Genomic DNA, 16,494 nt, shown 5'->3' on the forward strand with positions numbered 1-16,494 from the left:
ATTGGAATAATCAATATTGTTAAAATGACCATACTACCCAAGGCAATCTACAGATTCAGTTCAATCCCTATCAGAATACCAATGGCATTTTCCACAAAAGCAGAACAAATAATTTTAAAATTTGTATGGAAACGCAGAAGACTCCAAATAGCTAAAACAATCTAGAGAAGGAAGAACAAAGCTGGAAGAATCACATTCCCTGTCTTCAGACTATACTACAAAGCTACAGTAATCAAAACAGTATGGTACTGGCACAAAAACAGACACATAGATCAATGGAACAGGATAGAGAGCCCAGAAATAAATCCACACACTTATACTCAATTAACCTGACAAAGGAGGCAAGACTATACAATGGAGAAAAGACATTCTCTGCAGTAAGTGGTGCTGGGTAAGCTGGACAGCTGCATGTTAAAGAATGAAATTAGAACATTCTCCAACACCATATATAAAAATAAACTCAAAATGGATCAAAGACCTAAATGTAAGACTGTATACTATAAAAGTCCTAGAGGAAAACGTAGGCAGAACACTCTGACATAAATCACAGCAATATTTTTTTGGATCCGTTTCCTAAAGCAAAGGAAACAAAAGCAAAAATAAACAAATGGGACCTAATTAAACCTAAAAGCTTCTGCACAGCAAGGTGCAGGAGTAAAGACGTAGACGTAAAGAATGGACTTGAGGACATGGGGAGGGAGAAGGGTAAGCTGGGACGAAGTGAGAGAGTGACATGGACATATATATACTACCAAATGTAAAATAGATAGCTAGTGGGAAGCAGCCACATAGCACAGGGAGATCAGCTCAGTACTTTGTGACCACCTAGACGGGTGGGATAGGGAGGGCGGGAGGGAGATGCAAGAGGGAGGAGATATGGGGATATATGTTTATGTATATCTGATTCACTTTGTTATAAAGCAGAAACTAACACACCATTGTAAAGCAATTATACTCCAATAAGGATATTAAAAAAAATAAAAGCTTTCTGCACAGCAAGGGAAACCATTGACAAAACAAAAAGACAACCTACTGAATGGGAGAAAATATTTGCAAGCAATATGACTGATAAGGGATTAATATTCAACATACATTAACAGCTCATATAACTCAACATCAATAAAACAAACAACCCAATTAAAAAACAGGCAGAAGATCTGAATAGACATTTTTCTGAAGAGGAAATGCAGATGGTCAATGGGCACATGTAAAGAGGCTCAACATTGCTAATTATCAGGGAAATGCAAATCAGAACCACAATGAGATATCACCTCACGCCTGTCAGAATGGCCATCCTAAAAAAGAACATGAATAACAAGTCTTGTCAAGGATGTGGAGAAAAGGGAAGTCTCGTGCACTGTTGGTGTGACTGTAAATCAGTGGAGTCACTCTGGAAAACCATATTTTTAGTCAAAAGACTAAAAATAGAACTACCATATGACTTAGCAATTCTACTCCTGGGTATATGTCAAAAAAAACCCTAAAAACACTAATTTGAACAGATACATGCACCCCAGTATTCCTAGCAGCATTATTTGCAATTGTCAAGATATGGAAGCAATCTAAGTGTCTATCAACAGATGAATGGATAAAGAAGAAGTGGTGTATATATATATATATATACAATGGAATACTACTCAGCCATAAAAAGGAATGAAATTTTGCCATTTGCAGCACCACGGATGGACTTGGAGGGCATTATGCTAAGTGAAATAAGCCAGACAGAGAAAGACAAATACTGTATATCACTTCTATGTGGAATCTAAAAAATATAACAAACGAGTGAATATAACAAAAGAGAAGTAGACTCACAGATACAGAGAACAAGCTAGTGGTTACCATTGAGGGGAGAGGCAATACAGGGGTGAGAGAGTAGTAGATACAAACTATTGAGTGTAAGATAGGCTGTAAGGATGTATTGTACAACACAGGGGATGTATCCAATATTTTGTAACAACTGTAAATAGAGTGTAACCTTTAAAAATTGTATTAAAAAGCACACAGATAATGAGAGACATACAAAAAGTAAAAAGTGAAATTGGGAACCTTGTCTGCTTTTTCAGATTCCAGTCTCATTTCACTCTCCAGTTAGCTTTATATCTTTTGAGTAAATAAATACCTAAGAGTTGAGTTGCTGGGGCATATCACATGTCTAGTGATTTTAGGTTGGATCATGGGCATTGTATTAGATATCAAATGTCTGATTTTCATTCTTTTGCTTTAAAGAATGTTGAGTTTTGTTTTGGATGGCAGTTAAGTTGGAGAGCTTCTTGATCCTTTTGAAGCTTGTTTATGTATTTTTAGGGTAGGTTCAACCTTTACTGTAGGCTAGCTTAGCGCTTCTGAGCTCTCTGCTAATGTCCTGAGTCTTTAATGAGGTCTCTTTTATGTGGTCAGAACTGGAATGTCTCTCAGCCCTATATGAACGGTACAGCTGAAAACTCTGGTAGTTATTCTTTGGCTGACCTTGTGGGGTTTCACCATATATATGCATAGCTTAGTATTCAGCAAGACTTAAGGGGAATCCCTTAAGCTCTAGGTTTCTAGAGCTCTTTCTCTGTATCTCTCACCTGTCTTGTACTCTGTTCCACAAATAGCTGCTTCTGCTTCCCTGAACTTTAATCTTTTTCTCCTCAGCTTAACAAGACTGCCATATTATGCTTGTGTCTTCCCACCATACATGGTAGTCTAGAAAGTGACTTCTATCAGAAAACCTTGTTTGTCTCCCTTCACTCAGGATTATAGTCCTGTTCTGCCTGTTATGCAGTGTCTGAATATGGTTTTATATATTTTGACCAGTTACTTTTTTTATTGTTTCTGGAGGGCTAATTTGGCACCAGTTTGCTGTTAGTATAATAATAACTTGACTGATGACCACCTATGTGTCCATCAGTCAGCTTGAACAATTTTCAGTCTTTTTTCACTGAGTATGTTTTAGCACATTCAAGATATCATCATTTTATTTCATGCCCAAATACTTTCATTATTGATATTCTGGTAACAATTAGGTTAACTGAAAATGATGAAACAGGAGGTATGGAGTTTGATGAAAGAAACCATCCTGAGCCTTTCCAGAACTATGGTTGGAGAACCAAAGCCTTTTGGTCCAGAATTCACCTAGGATTGCCAGAACTTCCTGGATCAAGCCTAATACATTCCAGAATCATTTTAAAATTTGATAACCTGAGTTGTAAGAGAGTAGATCTTGAAAGTTCTTATCACAAGGGGAAAAAAATTGTAACTGTGAGGTGTTGGATGTTAACTAATCTTATTGTGGTAATCATTTTACAGTGTATACATATTGCAAATCATTTTGTTGTGCACCTTAAACTCATACAGTGTTCTATGTCAATTACACCTCAAGAAACTGGAAAAAAAATGTGAAAATCTGGAATGAGATTTTTTTCCATCATCATCAAACACTTATTGTATGCTTTGCTATCATTTGTAAGGCACTAGCTATTCTGTTGCTGAAAAGGTATAAGATGCTACTGAAGAGAGACATATTTAAAATTAATGGCAATATGCAATGGCAAATGCCAAGTGAATGAACATCCCTAAAGGTGTTAGTAGCATTTCAGGGGAAAATTCTTGAGTTGTCAGGGAAAGGTTTGTAGATAAGGAGATTTGAGCTATACTTGGAAGGAAAGATAGGCCTTAGGGTAAGTAATGTTGCTAGGAAAAACACTGTATAGTTAGCTGTACTTCTGAAATTCCTATCCAATGTCCCTGGGTTGTTTGCTGCCCACCCCACCCCCAGCACCACCAAATCCATCAGGTTATCTGCTATGTTACTGTTTTCTTTAGCTGGCACTTAAAGTATTTGAGATGTCCTGCACACTAGACTTTGTTGAAATCAATGCCTGTTGAATTTAATTGCATAGTGACAGTTTTCTGTATCATCTTGTTTAGCCCTCCAAAGCATTCTTGACATATATATTAAAGGCAGTTTTTTCTCTCTCTTTTTTTTTTTTTTTGCGGTACGCGGGCCTCTCACTGTTGTGGCCTCTCCCATTGCGGAGCCCGGGCCTAGCTGCTCCGCGGCATGTGGGATCTTCCCAGACTGGGGCGCGAACCTGTGTCCCCTGCATCGGCAGGCGGACTTTCAACCACTGCGCCACCAGGGAAGCCCATTTTTTTCTCTTTTAAGACTTCTTTGTAATTTTTATGATACGTTTTTGAGTACTGTAGTTTGCTTTTTATTTTTATCAATTTAGTGGGAAACTGCTCCCTCCTCAAGGCTATGGGAAGTTTGACTAGTAGTTGACCTACCCCTCATTTCATTTTTCATTGCCCTTTGGGGGCTGTTCATTGACATGAATGCATTGCATTCATTAGAATGGAAAGCTAGGAAACTTTATTTAAAAAATAAATTTATTTTTATTTTTGGCTGTGTTGGGTCTTCATTGCTGTGCGTGGCTTTCTCTACTTAACGGCGAGTGGGGGCTACTACTCTTTGTTGCAGTGCACAGGCTTCTCATTGTGGTGTCTTCTCTTGTTGCAGAGCATGGGCTCTAGGCGCGTGGGCTTCAGTAGTTGTGGCATGCGGGCTCAGTAGTCATGGCTCTCGGGCTCTAGAGCGCAGGCTCAGTAATTGTGGCGCACAGGCTTAGTTGCTCTGCGGCATACGGGATCTTCCCAGACCAGGGCTTGAACCCGTGCTCCCTCTGTTGGCAGGTGGATTTTTAACCACTGGCACCACCAGGGAAGCCTGGAAACTGCTTTTAATTCATGAAAAATACATCAGTAAAGCAAAACTCTTAAACTGGCTTAATTTCATTTTCCCTACTTTCTTACGATTTTGGACTTAATATTACTACCTCTGATAAATATACAGCAGTTTAGAGATGTGGAGAAGAGAATTTGAAGAGCATTTGAAATTAGAGCCACGTGGGTTTCAGTCTGGGCTCTACATTTTATAGGCAATAACTTTGGAAAAGCTGCTTGTTCAGTTACTTTCTGTGTTTTTGTGCATCTATAAAATGAGAACAATGAGTTAGTACGTTCTTAGTAAGTTGCAGTTGTTGTTGTCTAGGTTGCCTTTTGAATTATTAAACATAATCTGCTTCCACTGGATATTTAAGACAATGTGTGTGTGTTCAGGAAAGAAGGAAATTCAAGTTCACTAAATATATGGATTCTCTTATAATCCATTTGTTTCTCTAAGGTCAGTAGTAATGTCCCCCCTTTCATTTCTGATTTTAGTGAGTTGAGTCTTCCTTTCTTTTTTCCTTAGGTTTTTCAATTTTGTTGTTGTTTTCAAAGAACTACCTTTGCTTTGCTTGATTTTCTCTATTGTTTTCCCATTCTCTGTTTTTTGTTCATATCCGCTCCAGTCTTCATTATATCCTTCCTTCTGCTAGTTTTGAGTTAAGTTTGCTCTTTTTCTAGATCCTTTTAAGGTGGAAAGTTAGGTTATGGATTTGAGATTTTTCTTCTTTTTTGGTGCAAGCATTTTAGCTGTAAATTTTCCTCTGATCACTGCATTCACTGCCTCCTATGGTGTTGTGTTTTCATTTTCATTAGTCTCAAAGTATTTTCTAATTTTCCTTTTGGTCTTTTCTTTGACCTATTGGCTGTCTCAGAGGTGTTGTTTAATTTCCACATATTTGTGAATTTTCTAGTTTTCCTTCTGTGATTGCTATCTAGTTTCATTTCATTGTGGTCAGAGAAGATAATTTCAATCTTTTTAAATTTATTGAGGCATTTTGGTGGCCTAACATGTTCTATCCTAGAGAATGTTTCATGTACATTTGCGAAGGAATGTGTATTCTGCTGTTACTGGGTAGAGTTTGGTATACATCTTAGGTCTGAGTGGTTTGTAATGTTCAGATTCTCTGTTTCCTTACTGATCTTCTGTGTAGTTGTTATATGCATTATTGAAAGTGCGGTATTGTCCATTCGTTACTTTAGAACTATTGTCTAGTCGTTACTTTAGAACTTTTTCTCCCTTCAGTTGCTTCAGTATTTGCTTCATGTGTTTTGGGGCTCTGTTGTTACATGTGTTATCTGTTTATAATTGTTATATCTTCTTGCTGGATTGACACTTTCATCAATATATAATGTCCTTTATCTCTTTTAACAATTTTTGATTTAAAGTATTTTGTCAAATATTACTGTAACCACTAAGCTCTTAGTTATACAATTTGCATGGAGTATCATTTTTCATCCTTTCACTTTCAACTTATTTGTTTCTTTTGATCTAAATTGAGTTTCTTATAGAAAACTTAGAAATGGAATCATATGTTTTTTTAATCTATTCTGACAATGTGTCTTTTAATTGAAGTGTTTAATCTATTTACATTTAAAATAATTGCTGATAAGGAAGAACTTCTGCCATTTTGCTATTTGTTCTCTGTGTGTCGTATCTTTTTTGTTCCTCAGTTCCTTCATTACTGTCTTCTTTTGTGTTTAATTTTGATTCCTTTTTCATTTCCTTTTCTCTGTATATTTCAGGTTTCTTTAGTGGTTATCTTGGGATTACGTAGTATCTTACACTTACAACAACCTAGATTGAATTAATAACAACTTGGTTTCAGTAACGAAACTATATTCCTCTACATCTTCATCCTTCCCCTTTTATGTTCTTATTGTCACACATTACATCATTATACATTGTGTGCCCATAATGTAGATTTAGAATTATCTTTTCATTCATTAGTCTTTAAAATCATATAGTTAAAAAGGTGGATTTCCAAATCAAAAATACAATATTGCTGGCTTTATATTCACCTATGTAGTTACCTTTACTGATGTTCTTTATTTTTTTCATATGGCTCTGGATTACTGTATAGTGATCTCTCATTTCAGCCTGAAGGACTCCCTTTAGTGTTTCTTGTAGTTCAGATCTGCTTGTGACAAAATCCCTCAACTTTTGTTTATCTGAAAATCTCTTAATTTCTCCTTTATTTTTGAAGGATAGTTTTTCTAGTTAAAGAATTCTTAGTTAGCTTTTTTTTGTCTTCCAGCATTTGCATTGTCATCCCACTGCCCCTGTCCTCCATGGTTTCTGATGAGAAACTGGCTGCTAATGTTATTGAGGATCCCTTGTATATGATGCGTCACTTCTCTTGTTGCTTTCGAGGTTCTCTTTGTCTTTCAGTAGTTTGAATACGATGTATCTTGTATGGATCTTTTTGAATTTATCCTTCTTGGGAGTTTGCTAAGCTTCTTGGATGGTTAGATTGATGTTTCTGTTAGATTTGGGACATTTTCAACCATTATTTCTTCAAATATTCTTCCTGCCTCTTCCTCTTGCCTTGCCTTTGGGACTCCCATTATATTTATGTTGGTATGTATGGTGGTATCCCACAGTCTCTTAAGCTGTGTTCATTTTTCTTCATTGTTTTTTCTTCCTGCTCCTCAGACTACATAGTTAATAAAATCACTCATGAATAATAATCACAAACCATTAATTTGTTGGGTTTTACTGGACCACAGTCTAACAACTCTCAGTTATTTGATGTGGTATACAGTTGACCCTTGAACAACATGGGTTTGAACTGTGCAGCTCTGCTTATGCACGTTTTTTTTTTTTTAGTAAACGCAAATAGTACAACATGATGCACAGTTGGTAGAATCTGTGAACGCAGAACCACAGATAAAGAGGACTGACTGTGGGACTTGAGCATCAGCGGATTTTGGTATGCATGGTGGGTCCTGAAAACAGTCCCCTGCACACACCAAGGGACAGCTGTACTGTGTAAGTCAGCATAGGCTAAGTCCCTGCGGTAGAGGATAAAAGCAGAGCATTGTGTACCAAGTGTTGGCTCTTTAAAGTCTCTGCCCAGAAATGACCCAAGTCACTTCCCCTTGTGTTTTATAGGCCAAAGTAAGTCACATGGCCATACCTAATTTTAAGTGGTGAGGAAAGCACAGTTCTCTCTGTACCCCAGAATGAAGAATATATTATGTTTCAATAGCTTGAATGACAACCAGGTATGCATACAATGTGATTGTATGTGTCTGTTTCTGAGAGGTCTCTGTTAATGACCGGGAACTATAATTCTCAATATGCTTTTATCATATCCCTTCAGAAAAGATTATGATAAAATTGTCTGAAAAGACATTTCTACTGCCACTGCTAGTAGATGCCTTTGTGTACTCTTATTAACAGTCTCCTAATTAATTTACACACTACTCCCTCCCCACTCTATCACCAGTCCATTCTTTAGCATTCATTGTAATATTTCTTTGTGTACACAAAGGTTATTATTAGTCTCTTTAACTCTACTAGTTTTCAGTTTAACTCCTTCACCTTACTAGCTCTGTGACCATAAACAAAATTCTTAATAATAAACTGAAGCTTCAGTTTCTTTTCTGGAAAAATACAGATAATAACGCCTGACTCAAAGGATTGTAATCAATCAGTTGACATAATGTGTGCAGAACGTTTTGTACACTCATACTTGGTAACTGCTCAATTTATTGCTTTTTTTCCTCCTGGCATTCAGTGCTCTTCATAGTTTGGCTCTCCCTTCCAAAAATCTGATGCAATACTCTCAAATTACTGTTGAACTATAAGTAATAATATTTTTGATCAGAAAGTTAGATTTTTTTGTTAATGTAATTTTTAACAGTTTACTGCATTTTAGTATGTTTGGAGGAAGGGGTGGAAATTATACTGTGAAGTTTATCTCCTAATTTTATAATGGAAGTCATTGCGAAGTCAGGATTTACTTAAATTTGCTATAAAATTCTTATCATAATACTTTTAGCTCTAATAAATGGTAGTATTTATATAAAGGAAAATAGTTTCCAGTTTCAAGATGGGTAATGAGGTTTCCACCTTTTTCTTGAAAATCACCAACAGAACAAAAAGTTGAAATACTGTTTTCATCTTTAATGAGAGCTGGAGGTATCTCTAACCCATGACCTAAAAATTGGATGAGAAAAAATAAATGACTTAGGAAGAATATCAAACCTGAGAGCCTAACGTTACATATATGATATTGATGAAAAGCAAAACCCTAGAGCCCTAGAATGTTTGATCTGCAAAACCCTAGAATGGCTCAGGTACTAGTACCACAGAATATAGGAATGAACCAGGGGCCATAAATGGGGATTGTTTGAAAAATCTGAATAAGGAATAGGATTTCTATGTTCTCACCTCACAGGAGACAGGATGTCTGATTAAACCAGAGGGATTCCAGACACAGAGTAGGGCAAGGATGAGATGCTAAACTAAGGATGGGGATTAAGTGAAAGTTGTTGTACTGAACAGTAGGATGTCAAGCTTTCTTCCCCTGCTTGGCTCCAGACTTCTGGCTTCTGTACTTGATTGAGGGATTCTTCCTAGGGAAATTAAATCACTCCCGATGAATGACCCAACAGCCTCTCATATTGGAAGGCCTCAAACAAAAATGCCTACCCTGAGGTCCACCAGTTGACAACCCAACTTGAACACATAGAACTTATAATTAGTTTTTTCTCATTAACCTCTTGAACATGAAGAAAGATGTTATCCATCTTAGGAAAGTTTCTAACGTAAAATAGAGACACACAACAGAAAAAAGGAAACTCAGAGGAAATAGGCAATATAGGGAACAAAAACACTTTGGTGAAATGAAAATTAACCACCTTAAACAGGTATTGCCTAATTAAAAAAAAAATTGATGCTATAAGAAAAAAGGGGAGGTGGGTGTGAGAAAGTTCCTGGAATGAAAAGTATGATAGCAGAAATTAAAAATTCAATAAAACCATTAAAAAAAAACATTTGACAGACCCTCCCAGGATATAGAACAGTGGCAGAAGAAATGTCTTCAGACAACTTTATCATAGTCTTTTTTGAAGGGACATTCATTCAAGTGTCATAATAAAATAGAGACATTTCAGACTTGAGAGTTCTAAGTTTACTTCTCATGCACCTTTCCAGAAAGCCCCAAAAATATGTGAACCGAGGAAGATACAGGATCTATAAAATAAAGAGTTCAACATAGGAAAGAAGCAAAGAAATCATAAGGATGATGACAAAGTAAATATCATGTTGATAGCTGTGCATTAGACTTAGTAGGGCAATGGGCATAAAGAGGGATGCCTCCAAGGGCGGGGGTGAAATGGAAATCATAAGCTATATAGCAGGTTTGACCACATAGAAGATTGTATTGAGAATTGTTTTGTCAGACCTATTAAGGAGTATGAGATGACTTAGGTATAAGTTTAAAGAAAACCAAGCAGGGCTTCCATGGTGGCGCAGTGGTTGAGAGTCCGCCTGCCGATGCAGGGGACGTGGGTTCGTGCCCCGGTCCGGGAAGATCCCACATGCCGCGGAGTGGCTAGGCCTGTGAGCCATGGCCGCTGAGCCTGCGCGTCCGGAGCCTGTGCTCCGCAACGGGAGAGGCCACAACAGTGAGAGGCCTGTGTACTGCAAAAAAAAAAAAGAAGAAGAAGAAAACCAAGCAAATGAAAGCATGTGGAAAATTACCAAGTTATTTAAGGAAAGATTACTGAACACTACTTGACCCAGAAGTGAAAAATATTTATGTAATCATCATAATGAAAACAGTTTGGTATAATTATGTTAGGAGGATGGGAAAAAATGGGTAAATGAGAATAAAAAGCTAATGTCTAAAATTAATGATGTTAAAGCAGTGTAAACACATGGTTTAAAAAATACGCAGGTAAATAGAAGAAGATAACAGCTCAAAGAATTCAAGCTGGTTGCCTCCTCACTGAAAGAAGACTACTTCAGTAGTTATTTTTGTTTGTCATAAGCCTTCTAGCACTGTTTGACTATTTATGTGTATGTATTACTTTGAATAATAACTTTAAAACTAGATGTACATGGAGAACATCTCAGAAAATTCATCACAGTGTCTTGTGTGGTTAGCAATTCAGATATGACTCCTGTAAACTAATAACTCATGATGTCCTTTTAAGGGCTGTCATATCAAACATACTAATTGAACATGAACATGTTTGGTTAAAAATTAGCCAATTTAGCCATTCAGGCACGTAGAAGGAATCAAATATTCCAGGTCATGGCAGTAGCAGAGCAGGATAGTAATAAAGCACCACCAGGTTTCTGTATGGAAAGTAATCTAAAACTAATAAGCATCTAAATAATTTTCTGAGCATCCAGATAATTTTCACAAAGCTAGGAACCTTAACTTGTTACATTCTTTGCACTTAGTTTTAATAGTATTGACAAATTCGTTTCTAGGATTGTAGGTGATGAGAAGGAAAGATGATGTAGGCAGGCTAATTGTTGCCTAAAGTAAGTGATAGCTGATAGTAAGAGAAGAGACAGATAGCTGTTAAATTCTAGCACAGGCATTGAGAAAGAATGGTCCAATGCCATATGGATATAAAGATTCCAAAACAGCTTTATAGTCCTTTTGAGGGCTTGTATGTGACAGCTCAATTATGTTGGCATTGACCTAGCCACTCTAGTGCAGCCATTTAGTGCCAAGGAGTTTTCGAATTTACCCATTTTGCCACTTAATGTAAAACATCTCCTAATTGCATCCCTGAATCTGACCTTAAGTCTGATGCATACCTAAAGGATAGGAATCAAGAATGAGGTGTGGAGCAAGGGAAGATGAAGTGACGATTTGATCACTTCGGACATGCACTGTATAATAGAATGGTATATAAGTTTCGTAGTTGCTCAACTCAGAAAGGGCTGTCAGTCATTTTAAATGCCTGTTGGTTCCCTTGAGAATTAACTTCTATCTTTACTGTTTTTTTCCCTAAGATTCTTTGCTCCTCTCTCTCTTCTCCCTCCATTCCCACTCCCCCCAATATAAGTTACACTGGTCAGACACATTTATTTCTAATTGATAAATAGATATGTCTGCTATAGTGGAATTTAAGTATGTTTTTCATTTGAGAATCTAAAGGATGAACACCTGATTTTTACGTTTGATTGTGTTACTTTATTTGATTGGCTATTAGTCACAGAGTGGAGGAGAATTCAGTATCTTTCTCTTTAATCCTGTGTATTTGCTTTTTTTTTTTAGAGGAAGTCCACAAGTGAAGGGGACACCCCATTTTAAGGAAGAACAGTGTGCTCCAGCATTAAATTTAGAGATGAGGAAAATATTGGATTTGCAAGCACCCATCATGAGGTACAGTACTTTGGTTAAATTTAGCATTTTGTGATGACAATATACAGTGTAGTTTGTTAATCGCATGAGCAGTAAGAAAGTTGATTTTATTTCTTTTCATTGAGGATCATTTTTTTTAGTCCTAAAAATTCTTGATTAGCCCTTATAAAAATGTAAAATTTTACAAATGGTACATTATTATACTTAAATTACTGTAATAAAGCCCACAATTTGGGTATACCAACTGTAATTTTATTTAGAAATTTATATTTTTTGATAAGATCTAGAATTGTTTGAATGGTATAACATAGTACATGTTACTTAAAAAGATACTCATATGCATTTGTAAAAACATTGAGGGCACTTTCTCTTTTCTTTTCTTTTTTTTTTTGCGGTACGCGGGCCTCTCACTGTTGTGGCCTCCCCCATTGCGGAGCACAGGCTCCGGACGCGCAGGCTCAGCGGCCATGGCTCATGGGCCTAGCCGCTCCGCCCCATGTGGGATCTTCCCGGACCGGGCACGAACCCGTCCCTTGCATTGACAGGCTGACTCTCAACCACTGGGCCAACATGGAAGCCCGAGGGCACTTTTTCTTGAAAAAACTCCCCAAATACGTTGTTGGGTTAAGAAAAGTGAGGTATACTGTACATAAAAATGCTACTATTTTATTTTAAAGCGAGCTGGTGGTGGTAGTTTATGTGTTGTTCTGGAAGAATACGTAAGAAACTGGGCATGAGAACTGAGTGGCTAGGGGGGACAGTTTTGGAAAAAAGACTTTTTACTATGTAGTCTTATTAAGTGTTGACCTATACAATACGGATACAATACGTGAATATATTAAACTATATGAATGTAATACATATGTTTCTTAAATTCTTCTGATTCACAGTTCTAACTAAAGGCTTCCTTCATCATTTCTCTTGTTAGAATACAGTACAGATACTAGAACATGTTAAATAGAATTGTATACAAGTGGCTGGCTATTGCCTTGTTTAATCTATCTTTTTTTTACTTTAAGTCTCCTCAGAGAAAAAGAATGCCTTTTTGTTGTTGTTTTTATTTGTTTAAATGTGATCAGGGCTACAGGAGATTGAGTTCAGGTTACTCTTTATCTCAGATTTTATTTCAGAATAGAGATCCTTTTCAAGAGTGTAACTTGTGTAAGGAATTTTGAATGTCTGGGTTCCAAGCTGGATGGAACTGTACAAGCATGGCTTTCTATCTCCACCTGGTGGCAAAAACTGTGTGGTTCATGGATATAGGATAGAAAAAGAGCCTTAAAAAAAAGAATTCCTGCTGTCTTGTACAAGTTTAACTTGTCAGGTGCTAGTTTTTAATCTACTAATTTAGATGATTGGAAATCTCTCATTTTCTCTCAGAACTTCAGTAAAATGATCGCATTTCAGAGCAGTGTTATTATTAGCACCTGTAACATGTACCTCCTGGAAATTTGATTGGAGAATTCCTATATACTTTTGAATTGAGGGAGGGGGCATGAAACTTGGCCTTTAAACCAACTGTTTTCCCTCCTACTACCAAAAATTAGTCAAATAAAGTTAGGGACAATGATTATGCTGTTGCTTATAGGCATAAGATTGCAAGAGTCTGCCATCTTTTAATTTTTGATTGAAGAAAGAATTGGATTAATGTTAAGCATCTACACCTTGTTATTAATTGAGGGTAGAGAATATATAGAAAGTTTAAAAGTACTGGGACTTCCTGGTGGTGCAGTGGTTAAGAATTTGCCTCCCAATGCGGAGGATGCAGTTTGATCCCTGGTCAGGGAACTAGGTCCCACGTGCATGCCGCAACTAGGAGTTCTCATGCCACAACTAAGGAGCCCGCCGGCTGCAACTAAGACCTGGCACAACCAAAAATTAATTAATTAATTAAAAAATTTTTAAAAAGAACTGATATAATTTATAATTAAAACTCTTAGTCTATTTCTAACTAATACTAATAAATACTACAGTTTATTATCTTCCTTCTTCCCAGGCACTTAGAAAGACCCATGTAGTATATATAGTATTTAATGTTAATTAGGTATTAAACATATTTACATATTTGAGAATCGGTAATTGTGAATTATTCATTTTATATTAAGAATATTTGATTAATCAGATTCCAAAATCCTATTATTCTCCTCCCCAAATCCTATTATTCTACTTCTAAGATCCTAAATTAAACAACAGCAATAACAAACACCTGTGGTATACCACATAGCTGTTAATAAAGCCCATAGAAGTCAGTGATTGTAGAGGGCATAACTATGCCATAACTAGAGGCATAGTTATGCCTCTCTAAGGGCATAACTTAGAGTATCTTTATGTGTATTTTGTGTGTACTTACACGTAGGGGTGATTTTCAATAAAAGTCAGTACAACATATGAAGACATAGGATATAAATTATTGGTACAGGGTCCTAACATCCCCCAGGTGGCAAGAATTAATCCTTTAGTTCTTAAGTCTTTGTGAGAATGGGAATCCGTGGGGAGAGACCCTTGGGTGACTTGAAACAAGGCCTATTTACTAAACTTCATGGAAATATTCAGTACTTTAACATCTGATATCAGCCTTTAATTGAAAGTTTGTTTACTTTCAATTAAACGGGGAGAATCTATCCTTTTTATAGATTGTTTATCATTTTTGTCACAGTTATTTGTTAATTCCAACGTCAGGATTGTTTATGAGTCTGTTTACATTGATGGATTTTTCTCGACTCTGGGTCACATTTTCCTGTTTATTCAGACATCTGGTCATTTTTAATCACAGTACTGTGGATGATGATGATGTAGAGATTCTGAATTCTGTTAACTTTGTCAGAGAAGTGTTGAGTTTTGCCTAGAAGGCAATTAAATTACTGGAGGGTAACCTTGATCTTGTTCCTAATCGTCATATGCAGTGATTCTTCCAGGGAGATACAAGCTGGGGAGAGGGAGAATGTGGTTTGCAAAAACCGAGGCTGACTCCTGCTGAATGAAAACCACTGGTAAACCAGTGACTCCTCCACTAAATTGCCTCTCTTATATCAGGTCTAAAACAAAGTTTTTATATTCTAGCCACCACATGCTACACATAAATTTTACCACTAAAATATAAATTTGAAATAAAAGAATATAATTTTAAAAGGTGAACTTTCATTAAACTGGGAATTGTAGTTGACTGCAAATGCTCTGAAGTTCAAGAGATGGAGCTCAGTAAGGGGACATGTTATTCTTATCTTTTTTAATATTTTTATAGTTGGGAAGAAAGTACAGTAAATTCTTCATCATCTGAAATATGTGGTGGAATAAGTCATTGGACTTAACTTTCCAAAGAATTAAAAGTTAAAGAAAACATTAAAAACGTTCTTTTCACCACTATGGATTAAAATATTTCTGAAATAGACTCTTAACTTCTAAAGTATGAAAGGAAATTTAACAGTACATAATAGAGTATATAAATAGACATTACATTTTTCATTCTTTCTTATACTTAAATTTTCTTTTTTTTACAGCATTTGATACTCTTTTGAGTACTCTTTCTTAAGTCCATCTTATTCCCTTGGCTTTCTTGATACCAGTTTCCACTGGTTCTCTTTCTTTCTCTCTGCCATTATCTTTGTAGCCTCACTTTTGGATTCCCCTTCCCTCTTGACCTTCCTCCCACAAACATTTGGTGCCATATGTAACTAACATTGCCCTAGGGACTTGGCATTATAGGAGTAAACAAGTCAGGCATTTATTGCCGTGCACTTGTAATTGTTAAATCTCTTTGCAAGTATCAATAAGTGCTGAGATCATACTACATAATTACTTTTCACTACTTAGTCAGCTGAGAGGTCTTCTGCAGGGATAAACTGTATTTTATTCACCTCTGAATCTCCAGCCCAGCATAGTGCCTGTCACAGAGCTCAGGCTTAATTAAATGTTTGTTGAATGGATGCACAATGTGAGATTCTTTGATACCCTAGAAATACTGTGGTCTAGAACTATGCTCTCCACTACAGTAGCCATTAGTCAAATGAAGTGATTTAAATGTAAATTACAGATAAAATAAACAGAATTAAAAATTTAGGTCTTCTGTCACACTAGCCATGTTACAAGTGTATAATCACCACATGTGGCTAATGGCTACTGTGTTGGATAGTACAGATACAGAACATTTCCATTACTGGTGAAAATTCTGTTGGATAGGGTTAGAGGATTGTTACCTCTACACTCCATGTCTCCGGATTGTCATTCTGTCATTAGTTCTTTTCATGGTTTCTCTGTCTCTTTCCTTTCTTGTCAGCTGTCACTTATCCTTCCATCTTCTAATTTGCTGTTTCAGTACGTCTAGTTCTTAAACATAATTCATCAGGTTTGTGACTGCAGCAACGCGTGGTCTTTCATTTTTTTCAGAATTTCTGATTCTAGATTGAATTATACATTGATAAAGCTGATATATAGCTAAATTGTAGATAAA

General features: G+C 36.5%; 1 protein-coding gene across 1 annotated transcript in view; it reads left to right on the forward strand.

Moving 5' to 3' along the window:
* Nucleotides 1–16,494, forward strand: part of RIC1 (RIC1 homolog, RAB6A GEF complex partner 1) — a 136,078-nt gene that overhangs the window by 69,573 nt on the left and 50,011 nt on the right. The window contains exon 4 of the mRNA XM_060155058.1: nt 11,961–12,068. Within this exon, the coding sequence (XP_060011041.1) occupies nt 11,961–12,068 (108 nt within the window). The remainder of the gene's footprint in view (nt 1–11,960; nt 12,069–16,494) is intronic.

The sequence above is a fragment of the Lagenorhynchus albirostris genome, chromosome 7, assembly GCF_949774975.1.
Source record: "Lagenorhynchus albirostris chromosome 7, mLagAlb1.1, whole genome shotgun sequence".
NCBI classification, from domain to species: domain Eukaryota; kingdom Metazoa; phylum Chordata; class Mammalia; order Artiodactyla; family Delphinidae; genus Lagenorhynchus; species Lagenorhynchus albirostris.